Source organism: Hyla sarda, unplaced genomic scaffold, assembly GCF_029499605.1.
Source record: "Hyla sarda isolate aHylSar1 unplaced genomic scaffold, aHylSar1.hap1 scaffold_524, whole genome shotgun sequence".
Lineage (NCBI taxonomy): Eukaryota > Metazoa > Chordata > Amphibia > Anura > Hylidae > Hyla > Hyla sarda.
The window spans coordinates 204367-227847 of NW_026610535.1; the positions used below are offsets into that span (position 1 = coordinate 204367).

Below are 23481 nucleotides of genomic sequence, written 5' to 3' on the forward strand. Positions count from 1 at the left end.
TTACTACTGGGGTGACACACTGTAACAAAACTCCTCCTCATGTGATCTCCTTACTACTGGGGTGACACACTGTAACAAACCTCCTCCTCATATCATCTCCTTACTGCCAAGAAGGACCTGCTCCAGCATCTGCTGGATGCTGGAGGTTTAGGACCTGTGATGATGTCACAATCATGTGACCAGTACACGAGGGGGCGGAGCTCAGCAGGATAGGAGAGATTGTGGAAAAAGGACCTGTGAGGATGGTCATGTGACAGGAGTGGGGGGGGGGCTCAGCAGGATAGAGGAGATTGCGGATGAAGGACCTGTGAGGATGGTCATGTGACAGGAGTGGGCGGGGCTCAGCAGTAGTAGAGGACATGTGACCAGAAAGGGAGGAGCTCAGTGAAGAGGAGACGTGGTGTGAGGTGAGTTTCTATGCAGAAGGTTTGTTACATTGTGTTGAGTGAGACATGACAGTGTTTTTATGTGAGACATCACAAAGTTTAGTTGCAGGGATGTGTGTGGGGGAGGTTAGGAGGACTTACATTTTCTATGAGGGATGACAACTGTTTGACTGATGGATGACAGACATTTACTTGACGGAGGATGGATTCTTGGTTGAGGGAGGATGTATGAGGTACATTATGTCCATAATGAGGTGATTATGTCCTAAAATGGACACCGTAGTTGTCAGTGTTCCTCTCTTCTTCCTCCTGTCACAATGTAATAGTTCACACTGAGGAATCATTTTAGTCAGGAAAGTCACAAATCCGGCACCCAGCTTTATATACCGCCCGCCACCCAGCTTTATATACCGCCCGCCACCCAGCTTTATATACCGCCCGCCACCCAGCTTTATATACCGTCCGCCTCCCAGCTTTATATACCGCCCGCCACCCAGCTTTATATACCGCCCGCCACCCAGCTTTATATACCGTCCGCCTCCCAGCTTTATATACCGTCCGCCTCCCAGCTTTATATACTGGCCCGCCACCCAGCTTTATATACCGCCCGCCACCCAGCTTTATGTACTGCCCGCCACCCGGCTTTATATACCGCCCGCCACCCAGCTTTATGTACCGCCCGCCACCCAGCTTTATATACTGGCCCTCCACCCAGCTTTATGTACTGCCCGCCACCCAGCTTTATGTACTGCCCGCCACCCAGCTTTATGTACTGCCCGCCACCCAGCTTTATATACCGCCCGCCACCCAGCTTTATATACTGGCCCTCCACCCAGCTTTATATACGGCCCGCCACCCAGCTTTATGTACTGCCCGCCACCCAGCTTTATGTACTGCCCGCCACCCAGCTTTATATGTACTGCCCGCCAACCTCAATCACTATTCCTCCTCCTCCTCCTCTCCTGATATCACTATTCCTCCTCCTCCTCTCCTGATATCACTATTCCTCCTCCTCCTCTCCTGATATCACTATTCCTTCTCCTCCTCTCCTGATATCACTATTCCTCCTCCTCCTCCTCCTCTCCTGATATCACTATTCCTCCTCCTCCTCCTCTCCTGATATCACTATTCCTCCTCCTCCTCCTCTCCTGATATCACTATTCCTCCTCCTCCTCCTCTCCTGATATCACTATTCCTCCTCCTCCTCCTCTCCTGATATCACTATTCCTCCTCCTCCTCCTCTCCTGATATCACTATTCCTCCTCCTCCTCCTCTCCTGATATCACTATTCCTCCTCCTCCTCCTCTCCTGATATCACTATTCCTCCTCCTCCTCCTCTCCTGATATCACTATTCCTCCTCCTCCTCCTCTCCTGATATCACTATTCCTCCTCCTCCTCCTCTCCTGATATCACTATTCCTCCTCCTCCTCTCCTGATATCACTATTCCTCCTCCTCCTCTCCTGATATCACTATTCCTCTCCTCTTCTCCTGATATCACTATTCCTCCTCCTCCTCTTCTCCTGATATCACTATTCCTCCTCCTCTCCTTCTCCTGATATCACTATTCCTCCTCCTCCTCTCCTGATATCACTATTCCTCCTCCTCCTCTCCTGATATCACTATTCCTTCTCTCCTCCTCTCCTGATATCACTATTCCTCCTCCTCCTCTCCTGATATCACTATTCCTATCTCCTCCTCTCCTGATATCACTATTCCTCCTCTCTCCTGATATCACTATTCCTCCTCCTCCTCTCCTGATATCACTATTCCTCCTCCTCCTCCTCCTGATATCACTATTCCTCCCTCCTCCTCCTCTCCTGATATCACTATTCCTCCTCCTCCTCTCCTGATATCACTATTCCTCCTCCTCCTCCTCTCCTGATATCACTATTCCTCCTCCTCCTCCTCTCCTGATATCACTATTCCTCCTCCTCCTCCTCTCCTGATATCACTATTCCTCCTCCTCCTCCTCTCCTGATATCACTATTCCTCCTCCTCCTCCTCTCCTGATATCACTATTCCTCCTCCTCCTCCTCCTCTCCTGATATCACTATTCCTCCTCCTCTCCTGATATCACTATTCCTCCTCCTCCTCCTCCTCCTGATATCACTATTCCTCCTCCTCCTCCTCTCCTGATATCACTATTCCTCCTCCTCTCCTATCACTATTCCTCCTCCTCCTCCTCTCCTGATATCACTATTCCTCCTCCTCTCCTGATATCACTATTCCTCCTCCTCCTCCTCCTCCTCCTCTCCTGATATCACTATTTCTCCTCCTCTCCTGATATCACTATTCTCCTCCTCTCCTGATATCACTATTCTCCTCCTCTCCTGATATCACTCCTCCTCCTCCTCTCCTGATATCACTATTCCTCCTCCTCCTCTCCTGATATCACTATTCCTCTCCTCCTCCTCTCCTGATATCACTATTCCTCCTCCTCCTCCTCTCCTGATATCACTATTCCTCCTCCTCCTCCTCTCCTGATATCACTATTCCTCCTCCTCCTCTCCTGATATCACTATTCCTCCTCCTCCTCCTCCTCCTCTCCTGATATCACTATTCCTCCTCCTCCTCCTCCTCCTCCTCTCTGATATCACTATTCCTCCTCCTCCTCTCCTGATATCACTATTCCTCCTCCTCCTCCTCTCCTGATATCACTATTCCTCCTCCTCCTCCTCCTCCTCTCCTGATATCACTATTCCTCCTCCTCCTCTCCTGATATCACTATTCCTCCTCCTCCTCCTCCTCCTCCTCTCCTGATATCACTATTCCTCCTCCTCCTCTCCTGATATCACTATTCCTCCTCCTCCTCCTCTCCTGATATCACTATTCCTCCTCCTCCTCCTCCTCTCCTGATATCACTATTCCTCCTCCTCCTCCTCCTCTCCTGATATCACTATTCCTCCTCCTCCTCCTCCTCTCCTGATATCACTATTCCTCCTCCTCCTCCTCCTCCTCTCCTGATATCACTATTCCTCCTCCTCCTCTCCTGATATCACTATTCCTCCTCCTCCTCCTCCTCCTCTCCTGATATCACTATTCCTCCTCCTCCCCCTCTCCTGATATCACTATTCCTCCTCCTCCTCCTCCTCCTCCTCTCCTGATATCACTATTCCTCCTCCTCCTCCTCCTCCTCTCCTGATATCACTATTCCTCCTCCTCCTCCTCCTCCTCTCCTGATATCACTATTCCTCCTCCTCCTCCTCTCCTGATATCACTATTCCTCCTCCTCCTCCTCCTCCTCTCCTGATATCACTATTCCTCCTCCTCCTCCTCCTCCTCTCCTGATATCACTATTCCTCCTCCTCCTCCTCCTCCTCCTCTCCTGATATCACTATTCCTCCTCCTCCTCCTCCTCCTCTCCTGATATCACTATTCCTCCTCCTCCTCCTCCTCCTCTCCTGATATCACTATTCCTCCTCCTCCTCCTCCTCCTCTCCTGATATCACTATTCCTCCTCCTCCTCCTCCTCCTCTCCTGATATCACTATTCCTCCTCCTCCTCCTCTCCTGATATCACTATTCCTCCTCCTCCTCCTCTCCTGATATCACTATTCCTCCTCCTCCTCCTCCTCCTCTCCTGATATCACTATTCCTCCTCCTCCTCCTCCTCCTCTCCTGATATCACTATTCCTCCTCCTCCTCCTCCTCCTCCTCCCTGATATCACTATTCCTCCTCCTCCTCCTCCTCCTCTCCTGATATCACTATTCCTCCTCCTCCTCCTCTCCTGATATCACTATTCCTCCTCCTCCTCCTCCTCTCCTGATATCACTATTCCTCCTCCTCCTCCCCTCCTCTCCTGATATCACTATTCCTCCTCCTCCTCCTCCTCTCCTGATATCACTATTCCTCCTCCTCCTCCTGATATCACTATTCTCCTCCTCCTCCTGATATTACTATTCTCCTCCTCCTCCTCCTCCTCCTGATATTACTATTCCTCCTCCTCCTCCTCCTCCTCCTCCTGATATTACTATTCTCCTCCTCCTCCTCCTCCTCCTCCTCTCCTGATATTACTATTCCTCCTCCTCCTCCTCCTCCTCCTGATATTACTATTCCTCCTCCTCCTCCTCCTCCTCCTGATATTACTATTCCTCCTCCTCCTCCTCCTCCTCCTGATATTACTATTCCTCCTCCTCCTCCTCCTCCTCCTGATATTACTATTCCTCCTCCTCCTCCTGATATTACTATTCCTCCTCCTCCTCCTCCTGATATTACTATTCCTCCTCCTCCTCCTCCTCCTCCTGATATTACTATTCCTCCTCCTCCTCCTCCTCCTCCTGATATTACTATTCCTCCTCCTCCTCCTCCTCCTCCTGATATTACTATTCCTCCTCCTCCTCCTCCTCCTCCTGATATTACTATTCCTCCTCCTCCTCCTCCTCCTCCTGATATTACTATTCCTCCTCCTCCTCCTCCTCCTCCTGATATTACTATTCCTCCTCCTCCTCCTCCTCCTGATATTACTATTCCTCCTCCTCCTCCTCCTCCTCCTGATATTACTATTCCTCCTCCTCCTCCTCCTCCTCCTGATATTACTATTCCTCCTCCTCCTCCTCCTCCTCCTGATATTACTATTCCTCCTCCTCCTCCTCCTCCTCCTGATATTACTATTCCTCCTCCTCCTCCTCCTCCTCCTGATATTACTATTCCTCCTCCTCCTCCTCCTCCTCCTGATATTACTATTCCTCCTCCTCCTCCTCCTCCTCCTGATATTACTATTCCTCCTCCTCCTCCTCCTCCTCCTCCTGATATTACTATTCCTCCCCTCCTCCTCCTTCTATCCTCCTCCTCCTCCCTCCTGATATTACTATTCCTCCTCCTCCTCCTCCTCCTCCTGATATTACTATTCCTATTCCTCCTCCTCCTCCTCTCCTCCTCCTGATATTACTATTCCTCCTCCTCCTCCTCCTCCTCCTCCTGATATTACTATTCCTCCTCCTCCTCCTCCTCCTCCTGATATTACTATTCCTCCTCCTCCTCCTCCTCCTCCTGATATTACTATTCCTCCTCCTCCTCCTCCTGATATTACTATTCCTCCTCCTCCTCCTCCTCCTGATATTACTATTCCTCCTCCTCCTCCTCCTCCTCCTGATATTACTATTCCTCCTCCTCCTCCTCCTCCTCCTCCTGATATTACTATTCCTCCTCCTCCTCCTCCTCCTCCTGATATTACTATTCCTCCTCCTCCTCCTGATATTACTATTCCTCCTCCTCCTTCCTAATGTCACTATTCCTCCTCCTCCTCCTTCCTAATGTCACTATTCCTCCTCCTCCTCCTCCTTTGTTATCCTGACATCTTCTCCTGTTCCCAGATTTACACCTACCCTCTAGTAAGTTCTCATATCTGGTGAATTGGGGGAGAGGTTTATAATGTCATCGGCTACAAAGCTCATTTCTGGTGTCCACCAATCACATCCATTCCCTTATTATTCTTATTCCTCCAAATCACGTGGGGGAGGGGTTCATTAGCTAAAATATTCTGGGGGATAATGGGCAGCGCTGCCCGGGACAGGTTCAGGTCACATCTACTGGAGTTTATCTCATCTCTATTCTTTATGTCTTTCCTAATGAGTTTTGTTCTTTGGACCTTTCACCATTTTTGTCCCCATCTACATTTCCACCATTGTTGTCCCCCCATCTACATTTCCACCATTGTTGTCCCCATCTACATTTCCTACATTGTTGTCCCCCCATCTACATTTCCACCATTGTTGTCCCCCCATCTACATTTCCACCATTGTTGTCCCCCTATCTACATTTCCACCATTGTTGTCCCTCCATCTACATTTCCACCATTGTTGTCCCCCCATCTACATTTCCACCATTGTTGTCCCCATCTACATTTCCTACATTGTTGTCCCCCCATCTACATTTCCACCATTGTTGTCCCCCTATCTACATTTCCACCATTGTTGTCCCCCTATCTACATTTCCTACATTGTTGTCCCCATCTACATTTCCACCATTGTTGTCCCCATCTACATTTCCACCATTGTTGTCCCCCCATCTACATTTCCATCATTGTTGTCCCCATCTACATTTCCACCATTGTTGTCCCCATCTACATTTCCACCATTGTTGTCCCCATCTACATTTCCACCATTGTTGTCCTCCATCTACATTTCCTACATTGTTGTCCCCCCATCTACATTTCCACCATTGTTGTCCCCATCTACATTTCCACCATTGTTGTCCCCCCATCTACATTTCCACCGTTGTTGTCCCCCCATCTACATTTCCACCGTTGTTGTCCCCCCATCTACATTTCCACCGTTGTTGTCCCCCCATCTACATTTCCACCGTTGTTGTCCCCCCATCTACATTTCCACCTTTGTTGTCCCCCCATCTACATTTCCACCATTGTTGTCCCCCCCCCATCTACATTTCCACCATTGTTGTCCCCCCCCCCATCTACATTTCCACCATTGTTGTCCCCCCCCCCCATCTACATTTCCACCATTGTTGTCCCCCCCCCCATCTACATTTCCGCCATTGTTGGTCCCCATCTACATTTTCGCCATTGTTGGTCCCCATCTACATTTTCGCCATTGTTGGTCCCCATCTACATTTTCGCCATTGTTGGTCCCCATCTACATTTTCGCCATTGTTGGTCCCCATCTACATTTTCGCCATTGTTGGTCCCCATCTACATTTCCGCCATTGTTGTCTCCCCATCTACATTTCACCATTGTTGGTCCCCATCTACATTTTCGCCATTGTTGGTCCCCATCTACATTTTCACCATTGTTGGTCCCCATCTACATTTTCACCATTGTTGGTCCCCATCTACATTTTCACCATTGTTGGTCCCCAACTACATTTTCACCATTGTTGTCCCCCCATCTACATTTCCACCATTGTTGTCTCCCCATCTACATTTCCACCATTGTTGTCTCCCCATCTACATTTCCACCATTGTTGTCCCCCATCTACATTTCCACCATTGTTGTCCCCATCTACATTTCCACCATTGTTGTCCCCCCATCTACATTTCCACCATTGTTGTCGCCATCTACATTTCCACCATTGTTGTCCCCATCTACATTTCCACCATTGTTGTCCCCCCATCTACATTTCCACCATTGTTGTCCCCCATCTACATTTCCACCATTGTTGTCCCCCATCTACATTTCCACCATTGTTGTCCCCCATCTACATTTCCACCATTGTTGTCCCCCCATCTACATTTCCACCATTGTTGTCCCCCCATCTACATTTCCACCATTGTTGTCCCACATCTACATTTCCACCATTGTTGTCCCCCCATCTACATTTCCGCCATTGTTGTCCCCCCATCTACATTTCCGCCATTGTTGTCCCCCCATCTACATTTCCGCCATTGTTGTCCCCCCATCTACATTTCCGCCATTGTTGTCCCCCCATCTACATTTACGCCATTGTTGTCCCCCATCTACATTTCCACCATTGTTGTCCCCCATCTACATTTCCACCATTGTTGTCCCCATCTACATTTCCACCATTGTTGTCCCCCATCTACATTTCCACCATTGTTGTCCCCCCATCTACATTTCCTACATTGTTGTCCCCATCTACATTTCCACCATTGTTGTCCCCATCTACATTTCCACCATTGTTGTCCCCGTCTACATTTCCACCATTGTTGTCCCCCATCTTTGGCGCCGCTCTATGTTATCGATGTCTTTTTGTAGGTGAGGTCTCCAGAACTGACCCCATTAGGACATCGCTGTCTATTATTCAGTGGAGGAGTTGGAGGACACAAGGATCTGTACCAGGACATAGTCATGATGGAGGATCACCGGCCCCTTACATCACAAGGTAAGAAGAGACATATATATAGATATCACTCTCACTACCTAGTAACATAGAAATCTATCCAGCACTGATGTATTCATTCCCTGTGTGTTCCCTACAGATGGAGTCATTGATAGAAATCCACCCGAGAGGTGTCCCCGCCCTCTGTGTTCCCAGGACTGTCCAGAGGGAAATGTCCCAGAGAACCATCAGGTAGATGAGGCTGATCCTATATCTCTATAGGGGGGGTCCTTATAGTCTCCCCATAATATGATCATAAAGGGATCAAACTAAAGTTCTTTTTAACATTTTGTGTCTTCTTCTTTCAGGTTGAAGATCAAATTAATATTGAGGTTGAGGTTAAAGATGAACCAGAAGAGGAGACGGATTTCTGGGCCGATCAACAGAGTACGAGGGAAGTGAAGGAGGAAATTCCAGGAGGTGTTTCCCCAGGTATGTAATAATTCCAGGAGGTGTTACCCCAGGTATGTAGTAATTTCAGGAAGTTTTACTCCAAATATGTAATAATGGATTTACTGATATTATAAAATAATCTAGTCAGGACCCCCAACAGTGGATGAGATGCCCCCACTTCATCCTACCTAACAGTAGAGGAGACGCCCCCCACTTCATCCTACCTAACAGTAGAGGAGACGCCCCCCACTTCATCCTACCTAACAGTAGAGGAGACGCCCCCCACTTCATCCTACCTAACAGTGGAGGCCCCCCCCCCCCCCCACTTCACCCTACCTAACAGTGGAGGAGGCCCCTCCCACTTCACCCTACCTAACAGTAGAGGAGGCCCCCCCACTTCATCCTACCTAACAGTATAGGAGGCCCCTCCCACTTCACCCTACCTAACAGTAGAGGAGACGCCCCCACTTCACCCTACCTAACAGTAGAGGAGGCCCCTCCCACTTCACCCTACCTAACAGTGCAGGAGACTCCCCTCACTTCACCCTACCTAACAGTAGAGGAGACCCCCCCCCCCCACTTCATCCTACCTAACAGTAGAGGAGGCCCCTCCCACTTCATCCTACCTAACAGTAGAAGAGGCCCCTCCCACTTCAGCCGGTGTCTGTCCTAACACTAGTTTACCCCGTGATGGTGGTTGAATCTTTTCCCTATAATGATGATCATCAAACCCTCTAACAATGGTCAAATACGAACAAATGAAAAAACAATAGTGCAATAAACTGCACATCAAAATAATATAAAGCAACAAAGGAGCCTCTATACCTTTCCTCCAATATAGAACAAGAAACGGGGATCCTCAGGAGACGCCAACATAGATAGTGACACTATACATAGTGCAAGAAAGCAGCGTTACTGATGGGGGAGCTCTGGTCTGTTACATCATGGGGGGGGGGAGGGGGCATAATCTACTTCTCCTGCTGTGTCCTCTGTATCTGGACCTCTTATCTTTCAGTGCCTCCTATTATTTTTGTAATCTCTCTGTTAATGGATTTTAAGGGCCCCATCTTTTTGGAGATTAGTAACCATTTTCTCGATCTCTCCCATTCCATTTTATTTTTTATAAACATAACATAAATACATAAACACTACATATAACGTGTAAATCTTCGACAAATACAAAAACGTTGCGTAAAAAAAAAAAAAACAGAAAAGGGAAAGGAGAGAAAAATAAGTACACGCACAGTCATTTACTCCAATCTAATCCAGTAATCTATACACCAGAGGATACTACATAACTAATCTGTATCTATCTCTGTCCGCTCCATTTATACCTGGGGCGGAGTCTATTCTTTCCTCATAAACTCCCCCCAGAGCCTCCATCTTGATTCATATGAATTAATGGCCATTTTATCATTCCTATGTACGATGATTATTAACCCATGGATAGTAGGTATTACATCCGATTTTATCTGTAACCTAGCCACAAACTAAATGTGTGTTATCACTGTAAGCTCGAAATCGGAGAAAGTATCGGTTGTTAGGGATAATAATTAGGGATCGACCGATATACATTTTTTAAAATTTTTTTTAGGGCAGTTACCAATAATCTGTGACCTTTAAGGCCGATAATTTATACCGGAATATCGGTATAAATTATCGGCTATTCCCGGCCCCGCAGATCAATGATTTATAGCGAGCGCTTTAAATCAATGAACTGCAGCGGCTTTTGCGGGGCCAGAGACCGGCGCCACTCCTGGAGTCCTCCCTAGTCCAACCACCGCCGCTGCCCCATTGCCTCCCCCATCCTTGGTTTTTTAATTACCTGTTCCCGGGGTCCGTGCTACTTTTGGCTCCGGCGGCGTCCTGAGCTGTCTCTGTGCGCACTGATGGTGACGCCGCGTTGAGGACGTCACTCGTCATTGCGCTGCACAGCAATAGCACAGGACGTCGCAGGAGCCAGAAGTAGCGCGGACCCCGGGAACAGGTAATTATAAAACCGGGGATGGGGGAGGCAATGGGGTGGTGGTCTCTGGCCGGTGGGGGGTGGGGCATTATCGGCATATTGGCCAGGTAATTGCCGATACCGATAATGTCCAAAATCGTTAATATCAGCCGATAATATCGGCCAAACCGATAATCGGTCGATCCCTAATAATAATGCCACCTCAGGGCTTCCATCCACATGGCGTCTCACAATAGTACCAAGTAAAGTAAATATCTGTTTGCAATATTTTTCAATCTCTCGGCACTCCCACCAAATATGAAAAAAGGAGCCGACCAAAATTTCGACTAATCAGGTGAAATTAGGTTAAGTCGGTATGGTGCCCAGTGCCATCTATACTTTATCTTCCTGGATAAAATGGTTGGAACATCAAGAGATTGCAGAGGGTAGATTGAAAACAAATTCTTCCACTGAGAAATTCCGGCCTAAATCGCTTTCCCAAATTTTTTGAAATGGGGAAAATATCAATTTTTTTTTGATGGAAACCATATGGGTATACGCCCCAAATATTCCCTTTTCCATATTATCCCCTTTCGGAAAGAATTTCTCATATAAAGAACTATTCACTGATAAGCACCGTTTAAGAGTACAGTGGTCCCTCAAGTTACAATATTAATCAGTTCCAGGACGACCATTGTATGTTGGGACCATTGTATGTTGAGACCACAACTCTATGGAAACCTGGTAATTGGTTCTGATGCCCCCAAAATGTCATCCAAAAATAGGAAAAAGTGAGGATTAAAGAAAAATAAGTAAATAACTAATATAGATAAAGCAAATCCTTACATATAAAAGTAATAAAAATCTGCTGAGAGCTGTGAATCATTGTCTATTTAAGTGTTTCCCAACCAGGGTGCCTACAGTTTTTGTAAAACTACAATTCCCAGCATGCCCGGACAGCCGAAGGCTGTCCGGGCATGTTGGGAGTTGTAGTTTTGCAACCACTGGAGGCACCCTCTTTGGGAAACACTGGTCTATGTAGAGGACAGGAGCTTCTTTAGGGTCCTGTACAGAACACGCAATGTCCTTTAAAAAAAAGACAAAAAAAAAAAAGGAAAATGGAGCCGCCCTCACCTGATGTCCAAAGGAGCAGATAACTCTGGCACAGGTAATGTTTACAGAACATGTAATACCTCCCTGTACTGTAGGGGGCGCTACCAGACACCAGTCACTGCATACACTTCAGTAATACAGGTAAAGACTACGGAAGATGTAATACCTCCCTATACTGTAGGGGGCACTACCAGACACCAGTCAGTACATGCACTTCAGTAATACAGGTAAAGAGTACAGAACATGTAATACCTTCCTATACTGTAGGGGGCACTACCAGACACCAGTCAGTGCATACACTTCAGTAATACAGGTAAAGAGTACAGAACATGTAATACCTCCCTGTACTGTAGGGGGCGCTACCAGACACCAGTCAGTGCATACACTTCAGTAATACAGGTAAAGAGTAGTACAGAACATGTAATACCTCCCTGTACTGTAGGGGGCGCTACCAGACACCAGTCAGTGCATACACTTCAGTAATACAGGTAAAGAGTAGTACAGAACATGTAATACCTCCCTGTACTGTAGGGGGCGCTACCAGACACCAGTCAGTGCATACACTTCAGTAATACAGGTAAAGAGTAGTACAGAACATGTAATACCTCCCTGTACTGTAGGGGGCACTACCAGACACCAGTCAGTGTATACACTTCAGTAATACAGGTAAAGAGTACAGAACATGTAGTACCTCCCTGTACTGTAGGGGGCGCTACCAGACACCAGTCAGTGCATGCACTTTAGGAATGCAGGGGTTTTACAAGTGATGTCCATTCTGATTGGTCGTTTCTTCTGGCCATTGACACGTTTCGCAGAGTCCATAGCATTGTATTGTTGAGTCTGGTTACAAGTTACAATGGTCCAGAAAAGACCATTGTATGTTGAAACTATTGTATGTTGAGGCCATTGTAAGTTGAGGGATCACTGTAGTCAGAAGGTGTCTTAATTGTAAATGCTTAATCCCAAATTTACAGCAAAGATCCGAGAAGAGCATCAGTCTCCCCGCTATAGTTATAGCTGATAGTTTCTAAATACCTAATTTGCTCCATTGAGTAAGAGCTGTTTGTTGTAGCAGGAGGTGAAGAGCTCTAAAAGGTATTTCTGAGTATTTTATAGGACTGAGAATATTTTTAGATAATACATCTTTCCATATCGTGATGCCTGCCTTTACCATTGGTGTGTTTTATAGTAATGTTATATTGAGAGATTCTTGCAGACCAAAGTTCCATCATGGTAGTCTCTATTGAGACCCAAGCTTTATCGTAGTGATTATGCCACCATGCTTTTAGTTGATTAAAGAGTACCTCTCATCAAAATGTTTTTTTTATAGTTTATTATATATAAAACAATTTACTAATAGGGTTCTATTAAAAAAAAATTATTCTTCAGGTTTGTTTTTTTGTGTTTAAACTTTTGGCCACTAGGGGTCTCCCTAGGAGTCCCTTTTTTTTTTGGGTGATTTCGGACTCGCGGGTCCTTTCAAGCAGACAGGCGTGAGCGAGCACTGTGCGCACATCCCTGCCAGGCATGCTCCTGACTCTGCTGGCCAGCGGCTTCTCAGGCTCCTCCCACTGACAAGGAGAGCCGGTGTGAGGTGGATTTTTCAAACCCATGCAAAAGTCGGACCGCGGTCCGACTTTTGCATGGGTTTGAAAAATCCACCTCACACCGTCCCTGCTTTGCACTCCGCCTGTATGCATGCTCTGGAGAGGGAGCGCAGCATACAGGAAGAAGGGCCGAAGCGAGCCCCGGACAGGCTTCAGATGACGTTGCGCCCCGCCCACTTCCTCCCTTCTCAGACGCTCCACTCTGAGCTACCGAAGATGAACATAAAAAGGTATTTTTATGTGTTTTTTAAGTAAAATAAACACTAGGATAGATAATTAGAGACAGGGACAGATGGGGAGCGGGATTAGGGAAAGTTTAGTTGATAATAGGTGCTATTTTAGTATTGCGGCCCTGTGGTATACAGCAATATCTGGATAACCCATCCCTCCCATTGGAATCGGTGTGTGTCATATATTAGCAGCTATTCTTGCTTTCCGTCCTTTCCATATAATAGATCTTGCTGGGTATAGGATAGGTAAGTTCTGAAATATATATAATTTTAGGCAGAAAAAAAACATTTTCACCACAGAAATTCAACCTATCCATGACATTGGGAGTATGGAATCTAAATCAGCATTCTCCTTAATCGTCGCCCTTTATAAACTCCCCACATGGAGGGTCATATCTCTGGGGGATTTATTACAGGTCTGAACTTCCCTCAATATTTTCTCTAATACTTACAGATTCTTAGGCCCAGCCGCCCCCTCCCCCATTTCTACCTCTTCCTGTAGAACTGAATGGCCGGTTGTATCTGTACAGTGGGTATCAAAAGTTTGGGCACCCCAGGTAAACATTTGTATTAATGTGCATAAAGAAGCCAAGGAAAGATGGAAAATTCTCCAAAATGCATCAAATTACAGATTAGACCTTCTTATAATATGTCAACAAAAGTTAGATTTTATTTCCATCATTTACACTTTCAAAATAACAGAAAACTAAAAAATGGCGTCTGCAAAAGTTTGGGCACCCTGCAGAATTTATAGCATGCACTGCCCACTTTGCAAAGCTGAGACCTGCCAGTGTCATGGATTGTTCTCAATCATCATCTGGGAAGACCAGGTGATGTCAATCTCAAAGGTTGTCATCTGACCTTGCCCCAACAATCAGCACCATGGGTTCTTCTAAGCAGTTGTCTAGAAATCTGAAACTGAAAATAGTTGATGCTCACAAAGCTGGAGAAGGCTATAAGAAGATAGCAAAATGTTTTCAGATGTCAATATCCTCTGTTCGGAATGTAATTAAGAAATGGCATCAGGAACAGTGGAAGTTGAAGCAAGATCTGGAAGACCAAGAAAAATATCAGACAGAACAGCTCGCAGGATTGTGAGAAAAACTATTCAAAACCCACATTTGACTGCACAATCCCTCCAGAAAGATCTGGCAGACACTGGAGTTGTGGTACACTATTCCACTATAAAGAGATACTTGTACAAATATGGTCTTCATGGAAGAGTCATCAGAAGAAAACCTCTTCTACGTCCTCACCACAAAAATCAGCATTTGAACTTTGCAAATGAACATATAGACAAGCCTGATGCATTTTGGAAACAAGTTCTGTGGAGCGATGAGGTTAAAATTGAACTTTTTGGCCGTTATGAGCAAAGGTACGTTTAGAGAAGAAGGGGAACAGAATTTAATGAAAAGAACCTCTGTCCAACTGTTAAGCATGGTGGTGGATCAATCATGCTTTGGGGTTGTATTGCAGCCAGTGGCACAGGGAACATCTCACGAGTAGAAGGAAAAATGGATTCAATAACATTTCAGCAAATTTTGGATGCTAACTTGAACTTGTGAAAAAGCTGAAGTTAGAGAGGATGGCTTCTACAAATGGATAATGATCCTAAACACACCTCGAAATCCACGGGGGATTACATCAAGAGGCGTAAACTGAAGGTTTTGCCATGGCCTTCACAATCTCCTGACCTCAACATAATTGAAAATCTATGGATAGACCTTAAAAGAGCAGTGAGTGACAGACAGCCCAGAAATCTCAAAGAACTGGAAGACTTTTGTAAGAAAGAATGGGCAAAGATACCTCAAACAAGAATTGAAAGACTCTTGGCTGGCTACAAAAAGTGTTTACAAGCTGTGATCATTGCCAAAGGGGGAAATACAAGATATTAACTCTGCAGGGTGCCCAAACTTTTGCAGACGCCATTTTTTTTTTTTTTTCTGTTATTTTGAAAGTGTAAATGATGGAAATAAAATGTAACTTTTGTTGACCTATTATAAGAATGTCTAATCTGTAATTTGATGCCTTTTGGAGATTTTTCCATCTTTCCTTGGTTTCTTTATGCACATTAATTTTTACCTGGGGTGCCCAAACTTTTGATCCCCACTGTATTCGTGTTCCATGGTGAGGATGGGTCATGTGTCCGCCCTCCACTGGATGAGGCTCATATATATTTCTCAATTTAGGATAAAGCAAAATACGAGCAGCTGGGCAAACCTCTCCTCCAGCCTGAAGAGGCGTACATTGTCTGTCTGTGTACTGTCATGGCCTCACAGATATTTAACCCCTCGTTCACCTCTGAGAGAGGAATAGTCGTCACATGACAGAGAACTTGTGGTTATATAGACATAGAGACTTATCCCACATGGTCCCTGGTGGAGGAGACTTTGGAGCAGTCGTTTTCTTACTACAGAAAGTTTGATAGAAGACGGAGCCGCAACTGTGCGTTCCCTCTGTGGACATATAGAATCTCCTCCACCTGCTGACAATGGATTCCCCTGAGGAAGGAGTGACAGCCGAGTCTCTGTAGGGACCAGCAGCTCCGGGCCTGGGATTTCACTGCGGGGCTGACTGGATTATCTGATGTTTTATCAGAAAGTGGGGGAGGGGCAGAACATTGTTATTGAGGCCTGATAAATAACCTAGAGGTGAGAAGTGTATGATATATATAGATGGATATACAGGAGCTGATGTATTCATTCCCTGTGTGTTCCCTACAGTTGGAATCATTGATAGAAATCCACCCGAGAGGTGTCCCCGTCCTCTGTACTCCCTGGACTGTCCAGAGGGAAATTTCCCACAGAACTATCAGGTAGATGGCGCTAAAGTCTCCCCAAAATAAAGTGATTGAGGTAAAGTTTTTTTTTTTTTTAACTTATTTTTTTCTTGTTTGTTCAGGTTGAAAATCAGTTTAATATTAAAGTTAAAGATGAAGCAGAAGAGGAGACGGATTTCGGGGCCGATCAGCAGTGTAAGGAGGGGGATACTTTTATTGGTGGAGGGACTCCTAGATACTACTACACCCATCATCTGATCATCACATGGAATAATCTATTCATCACTGTGTGTTCCCTACAGATGGAGTCATTGATAGAAATCCACCCGAGAGGTGTCCCCGCCCTCTGTATTCCCAGGACTGTCCAGAGGGAAATGTCCCAGAGAACGATTTGGTAAATGAGGCTGATCCTATATCTCTATAGGGGGGTCCTGCAGTCATAGCTGTGGGGATAATTTTGGGGGTCTCTTATGTTGAGCCTCCTGTCTGCTGTATTGTAGTAAATTGTTCATTTAGAAGTTGCAGGATGCAAATATTTCTCGGCTCCATGATGAATCTCTGCACGATTCCCAGGATGCTCTGTCTACTTCCTGGTTCATCACGCCTCTTCTGAGCATGCTCAGAAGTATTAACGGATCATTTTGGTAAAAAACGTTTTCGATCTGGTACCCATAGTCTTTAATGTTAAATTTTATAATATCCATTTCTATTCCGTTATATATATATATATATATATATATATATATATATATATATATATATATATATATATATATATATATATATATATATAATATATGACGGGGAAAAAAATATACTACATGCAACGTCTTTTTTGCTGTCAAAAACAACGGCTTAGGAGCCAAACAGGTGCAAACGCCAACACTATCCCGCTATGGTTTAACTAATATTTGACTAGTTGTATGTTCATTTATTTGCCAGTAATTTTATCCCCAATAAACAGGAACAGCAGCAGCTGCTGCCGCAGCCAACTCCAGCCGAGTGGCAGCAGCAGCATCAAGAGCAGCAGCACCAGAAGCGGCAACGTCGCCGACGTCGTCAACTGGCAACACCCCAGCTTGAGCAGCTCCAGCAACCAGCTCCAATGCAGCAACCACATGGAAGGGGATTAAGGAGAGGTCATCATGGCAGACGGGGGGGATCTGTGAGTATAATTTCTAATTCCACAATGTATATTTGTTCTTTGTAAGGATCTCCTAGTACAGGTATTGGCTATTTCCTTACTTTACTTGACTATTTTCAATTGTTGGTCCCTGATATGTTTATGTCTCTAGGGCAATCAACTTGCAATTTTCAGCTTTATGACATTGCCCTGAAGTTGTGAATCTGTCTTGGCCCAAAATGTCTATTTATGAATAATAATTTTGCATATCCTTTAATTATAATATTTTATACACACAGGGCTCTAATAAGGGCAGGACCGAACCTTTCGAAAAAATTGTCATCGACAATGATTTGCTTATACAGATGGTTCATGATCGTCCTGCCCTATGGGATCAGACAGATCCACAGCATGCAAATCATACCGCAACGAGAAGACTTTGGGAAGATATCTACTCCGCCATCGTAGAGCGCGGCAAATATGTATGGGATGAGCTCGAGGACTGGCAGCGCATCAGTTTTGGTAAATACTTTTCCAAAATCTGTCAAGACATAGGCCCAGATTTATCTAACTGTGTGAGAGAAAATGTGGAGATATTTTCCCACAACAACCAATCACATCTCAGGTTTCACTTTACCAGAGCTCGTTAGCTTAGCTGTTTGATAAATCTGGGCCATATAACCTATATGATACTTAGTGTGCTGTGGAATCATTGGACTGCTATATGATACTTATCTTTTTATTTTTCAGGCGAACAAATAAAATGTAGGTGGAACTCATTTCGGGACAGATTTATCCGTGATGCAGGAGCGGAGGCAAAAACACCCGGTGGGTCGGGCGCGGTCCAGAAGCGGGCATACATCTATAAGGAACAATTAAGTTTTCTCCAAAAATGCTCCGAAATGAAGAAGTAAGTATTTGGAAATATTGTTTTAATTTTTCTTTGTCCTTGATGTTTTGCCTAATGTTTACATGCATATCCTAATTTTTTTTTTTCTTTTTCTTGTAGAACTTCTTCCAGTGTTCAAGCAGGGCCAAGCAGCTCAGAATCTGGTCAGTTGGCTAGTGGTACAAGGGAACAAGTTGCCTCTCAATCGGACCATTCTTTCTTACCCGAAACTTCATCTGGTGGGCCATCTTGCAGAGCCATCTCTGCTGGTTGTGGGTCTGTGGTCCAACAGATGAGATCAGATAGGAGACGTCGGAATGATCTGGAGGATCTTATCAGCGTGTTGCAAGACGCCCTGATAAGATTGGACCAGCAAATGCATGAGTTAAGGGATGAGGTGACCAGGCTTGTTCAACAGCAGGAGGGGGCGGGGCGGTCAGCAAGTCCCCCATCTCCCAGTCATTTGTTTCTCAACTCTTTGGTCATTCCGATGGAGCAGTTACCGATTGAGAGACAATTCGAGTTCAGGCAATGTATCATTAATAAGATGATGGAACTCCTCACCCACCCACCCTCCTAACCCCCTTCCTCCAAGCCCCAGCCATACTCCCTACCCCCCCCCCCCCCCCCCCCCCCCCAGTCCCAGTTCCCATGGTGGTTGCCTGAACTCACGTGGAGGTACCCACCACTTCCACTCCCCACTACCACTAGCTAATCCACCGCTGAGGCCCAGATGGAGGAGTTTTAATGTGAGCCTCTGTTCCCAAGCTATAGTGTGGAATTGGAATACATGCTATGGAAGATTCTTTTGGAATTTATTCCATTATTGTTAATAAAAAGACATTAACGTTTTTCTTTAAATAAACTTATGAAAAAAGTTTATATTGTTATATAAACATATGTAATTAATTTGTTTTTAACATTTACATTTGGCCTCCATGTTTTATTTTCATTGCACCATTAACTTTGTCTTCTGCTCGCTGGTGGGATTCCCTGTACTCCCAGGTGTGTGTCGCATAATACAGGGAGTCCTACCTGAGAGCAGAAGACACCCCTGACCGTGTGAATTTGTCCCTTGTGTTCTTGTCTTCTGATTCCAGGTGGGATTCACTGTATTCCCAAGTATGCTCTGCACGCTTGGGAATATAGGGAATCCCACCTGGAACCAGCAGAAACACAAGTGAAAAATGCACAGTCAGGGGTGTCTTCTGCCCACCACTGGAGAGTAGAAGCAAAGCCAATATCTATAAAAGTAAAAAAAGAACAGCAAAAGATTTCAATAAAAACTTGAAGTCAGTAATAAAAAAAATAAAAAATAAAATAAATAAAAATAAAAAAAAAAGGAAAGTAAACAGCACAGAGTTCAGATCATGCGCTCTGCTAGTCCACCCTGCCTTGCTGGGACAAAAAATATTTCGCAAACTGGTCTCTCATCCATATAATTGCGACAGTTGTTCTTCTGAAGGCGTCCACAAGTCCAGACAGAGAGGACTCCATGTCCTGGTGGTCCATGGGCAGAGGCTCCTTAGTCAAGATGTAATGGAGAATAACTGCAGCTTTCACTACAGCGTCAATCACAGCCATGGAGAGTTGGATGGGCCGGGTGAAGATCCTCCACCATAAAACCAAAATGCCAAAGGAACATTCCACAAAACGTCTGGCAGGGGTCATTCTGTAGATAAAAATCCTTTGGTGAAAATTCAGGCCATGGTTGGAATACGGCTTCAACAAATTGGACACATCTGGAAGGCCTCGTCACCCACAACAAAGGACGTTGGAGGTCCATCAGTTCCAGGAAAGGGCCTTGGTTCTGGAAGTCCAAGTTCTGGAATAAAGTCTCTTCCCCATGGCGGAGTTCTTGAACACCCTGGAGTTGTTGGTCCGTCCATATGATCCAATGTCCACAGCAACAAATTTCTACTGGCCATCTGCGATGGCCGTAAGGATGATAGAGTGTTGGAAGGCTTCTGGCTTCGGAAATGTTTTCCATCCACGGCTCCAACACAGATTTGTCTGCGATGCCCCTTCATTTCTGCGGTGAAGGATGTGGCATGAAATCCTCTTGCAGACAGTACCACAGAGCCTCGCACGTGTCCCGCACAATGTAGGAGATGGTGGACTTCCCCAGGTGAAACTGGAAGTGGAGGAAGGCGAAGCTTTCTCCGGTGGCCAGATACCTGAAAAAAAAATTTGTATTAATGTGTCAAGGCAACACTAATCACATTTGCTAAGAAATACATACCTTAGGGTGACAAGGCACTCCTCCGGAGAAATGCTTCTCTGACAAGTGGTGTCCTGACGTTAGATCCTCCCTGACACCCTTTGGAGCAGCTCTACGAAACTGGCCAACAACGTCAGCAGGTACTTGACGAACCTACCCGGATGCCCCCGCAGCTCCTCAAACGGTTGCATACACTCCATGTGTCAGGTGGGCTGATGTTATAGGGTGGATCCACAAATGCTGTCGCCGTTCTCGTCGCTCCTCTTTAAGCCGTCTTCATCGCTGAATCCTCCTCCGTATAATATAGTATCTAAAAATTATAGGAGCAGGGAACATTGTGAATATGTTCAAAGATCAAGTCTGGCAGCAGGATAAAAAAGCAGCAGCAACTCTCCTCCTCAAAGTTTGCTTCCAGACTGGATTCCTCTGCTTCCTGATCCCATTTATACCCTTCCCAGGTCTTGGAAAAGGAGGGGAAGTTAAAGATGGAAAAAGGGTTTCTGCAGGGGTTAAAAAAAACAAACGAATACAAACTGATGCAACAGAATACAACTTGCCGTTTCAATCAAGTAAAACAAACGGACAAATGCATCTATTTGGATCAGTTTTTAACTCTGTTTTGGATTTGTCCATTTTACAGCTATAATGGGAATATCGGAACGGACAAGGGTTTGAACTCACTAAACGGCTTCAGTAGTACCAACTGAATAACGTCCGAAACAGTCTCTGCCCGTTTGCCTAAGATCGAGCCTTCCACAGACCGCTTTCTGCAGTGGGTCCACTCCACCAAGGACTGCTGTCCCTGAGGCCACAAATTTTACTCGGTGAGCCTCGGGTTATTCCATAGCGGGCGAGCAGCCGCGCCTTTTAACTTTTCATAGTCCTGGCAGTTCTCAGAGGGCATGCTCTCGTAGGCAGTCCGTGCTCAGCCGGAAAGCTTACTCACCAGCACGGGAACCCACTCATCGGGCTTCAGACCTAAGTTCCCACACTGATGCTTAAAGGTGTACTCCGCTGCTCAGCGTTTGGAACAAAATGTTCTAAACGCTAAGAGCCCACACTGGGAGCTCGTGACTTAATAGCCACGCCCCCTCATGATGTCACGCCCCACTCCCTCAATGCAAGTTTATGGGAGGGGGCGTGACGGCTGTCACGCCCCCTCCCATAGACTTGCATTGAGGGTGCGGGGCGTGACGTCATGAGGGGGCGTGGCTATTAAGTCACGAGCTCCCAGTGTGGGCTCTTAGCGTTTAGAACATTTTGTTCCAAACGCTGAGCAGCGGAGTACACCTTTTAAATATCTCAAGGAACTCGATGTCTACCAATTCCTCTTTTAACACTTTTCCCTCCCTTTCCTAGGGGCTGGGACTGCCACTTTCTGGTGACTCGTCCACCTTTCTCACCCTCCAGCTCGTGGACATGATCCAGCACCCGGTTCACCTGCTTCTCTGTGGGGTGATCTCCATAAAGGGCAAGTCACCACTCTACCTGCTCAGGGGTGTGGAAATACAAAAAAAAAAGGGACTAAAACAGGAGCACATTCTACTTGTCTCTCATGACAATCCACTTCTCCTTGTACACAAAAGTTACAACCAGAATAGTTTGTAAATAAGGTCTTCCTTAATAGACAGACCAAAATACTTTAACTCCTTAAGGACTGGGTCCTTTTTGCCCTTTTGTTTCTTCATTCTCGCCCTATAATAACCAAAACACTTATTTTTCCATCTACAGACCCAGCATAAATTGTACTTTGTAATGCCACCTTTCATTTTACCATAACATATACTCTGGGAAAAAAACATAAGTCTGGTGAAATTGATAAAACAAAAAATGCTAAATTGCATTAGCAAAATAGCAAAATACAAATTAGTTGTTTTTTTTCCCACCATTTATCTTGTGGTCAAACTAACTTGCATCATGGTTTGTTTGTTTTTTAAACATATTTTTATTGATTTTCAATTAACTGAATAACAAACACAAACAGTTCCCATATACTCTCCCCCAACCCAAGCGAAGAGGGGAACACCACATGAGGACAACACCACAGACAATTCCATTCACACACACATAACCAGCCATACCTCATGAGCTCCTCAGCACCCATATAGCCATGTTAAGTCAGAGAGGCACCCCGAGTCAGAGGATCCGTAGAGACATCTAGCAACAACCATAGAACCCAAACTTTGTCACATTTTTTCGGACATTTCCTACTGACATAAAGAGCGTGGTATAAGGGGACATATTTATTTACTAGAGCTATCCACCAAGCCAGAGGGGGTGAGGACACATCCTTCCAGGCCATCATTACAACTTTGCGAGCACAAAACAAGAGGAAGCGGACCAATATACGTCTATAAGAGCCCTTCTCCAAATCATTGATAACCCCCAGCAGACACATCTCTGGCGTAAAAAAAAGGGGAATTCTAAGTGATCCGACAAGAAAGTCAACACCTCCCTCCAGAATGGCGCAACACAAGAGCAATTCCAAACCGCATGTATAAAGGTCCTTCTTTCTCTCCCACACCTAAAACAGACCTCCGACCCCGAGACCCCCATCCGATGCAGTCTAACAGGGGTATAGTACAAACGAAGGATAAACCTGGATTGAATGAGCATATCTCGGGCGCTAACTACCGTAGGATAATACGTTTTGACAACCTACCTCCATATATCCTCAGACAGAGTAGGAATATCCTCAACTAACTTCACCTGTGCCACAGCAAACGGATCTGGACCTACTGATTGCAATAAAGAATAACTCTATGTAAGTGGCTTTGTCAGGTCGGCGGTCCCAAGGAGCAACTCCAGATGAGTAAAAACAGGGGTAACCTCCAGGGAGCCAAACTGCGCAGAGACCGCATGTCGCAACTGAAGATATCTGAAATGGGCATTCTGAGGGACATTGAAACGTTCTCTAATCTCAGCAAAGGAAGGAAAGACATAGTCATCTCCAAACAAGTACATGGCAAATTTGACTCCCCAGGAGCTCCAAAATCCAG

At 45.6% G+C, this 23481-nt stretch overlaps 1 protein-coding gene across 2 annotated transcripts; it reads left to right on the forward strand.

The window, feature by feature from the left end:
* The first annotated feature begins 335 nt into the window (after positions 1-335).
* On the forward strand, positions 336-19127 carry LOC130338802 (uncharacterized). 2 transcript variants are annotated; one of them, XM_056554012.1, is made up of 11 exons: positions 336-407; positions 8059-8185; positions 8283-8374; positions 8491-8614; positions 16194-16285; positions 16372-16444; positions 16552-16643; positions 17214-17414; positions 17672-17894; positions 18123-18282; positions 18382-19126. In XM_056554012.1, the coding sequence occupies exons 2-11, from the start codon at positions 8152-8154 to the stop codon at positions 18839-18841; spliced, it is 1551 nt and encodes a 516-aa protein (XP_056409987.1). In that variant the 5' UTR covers positions 336-407; positions 8059-8151; the 3' UTR covers positions 18842-19126. The 2 variants fall into 2 exon arrangements, with proteins under 2 accessions (XP_056409987.1, XP_056409986.1); XM_056554011.1 differs by lacking the exon at positions 336-407 and adding an exon at positions 596-619 and having other exon boundaries at positions 18382-19127.
* The last annotated feature ends 4354 nt before the right edge of the window (positions 19128-23481 follow it).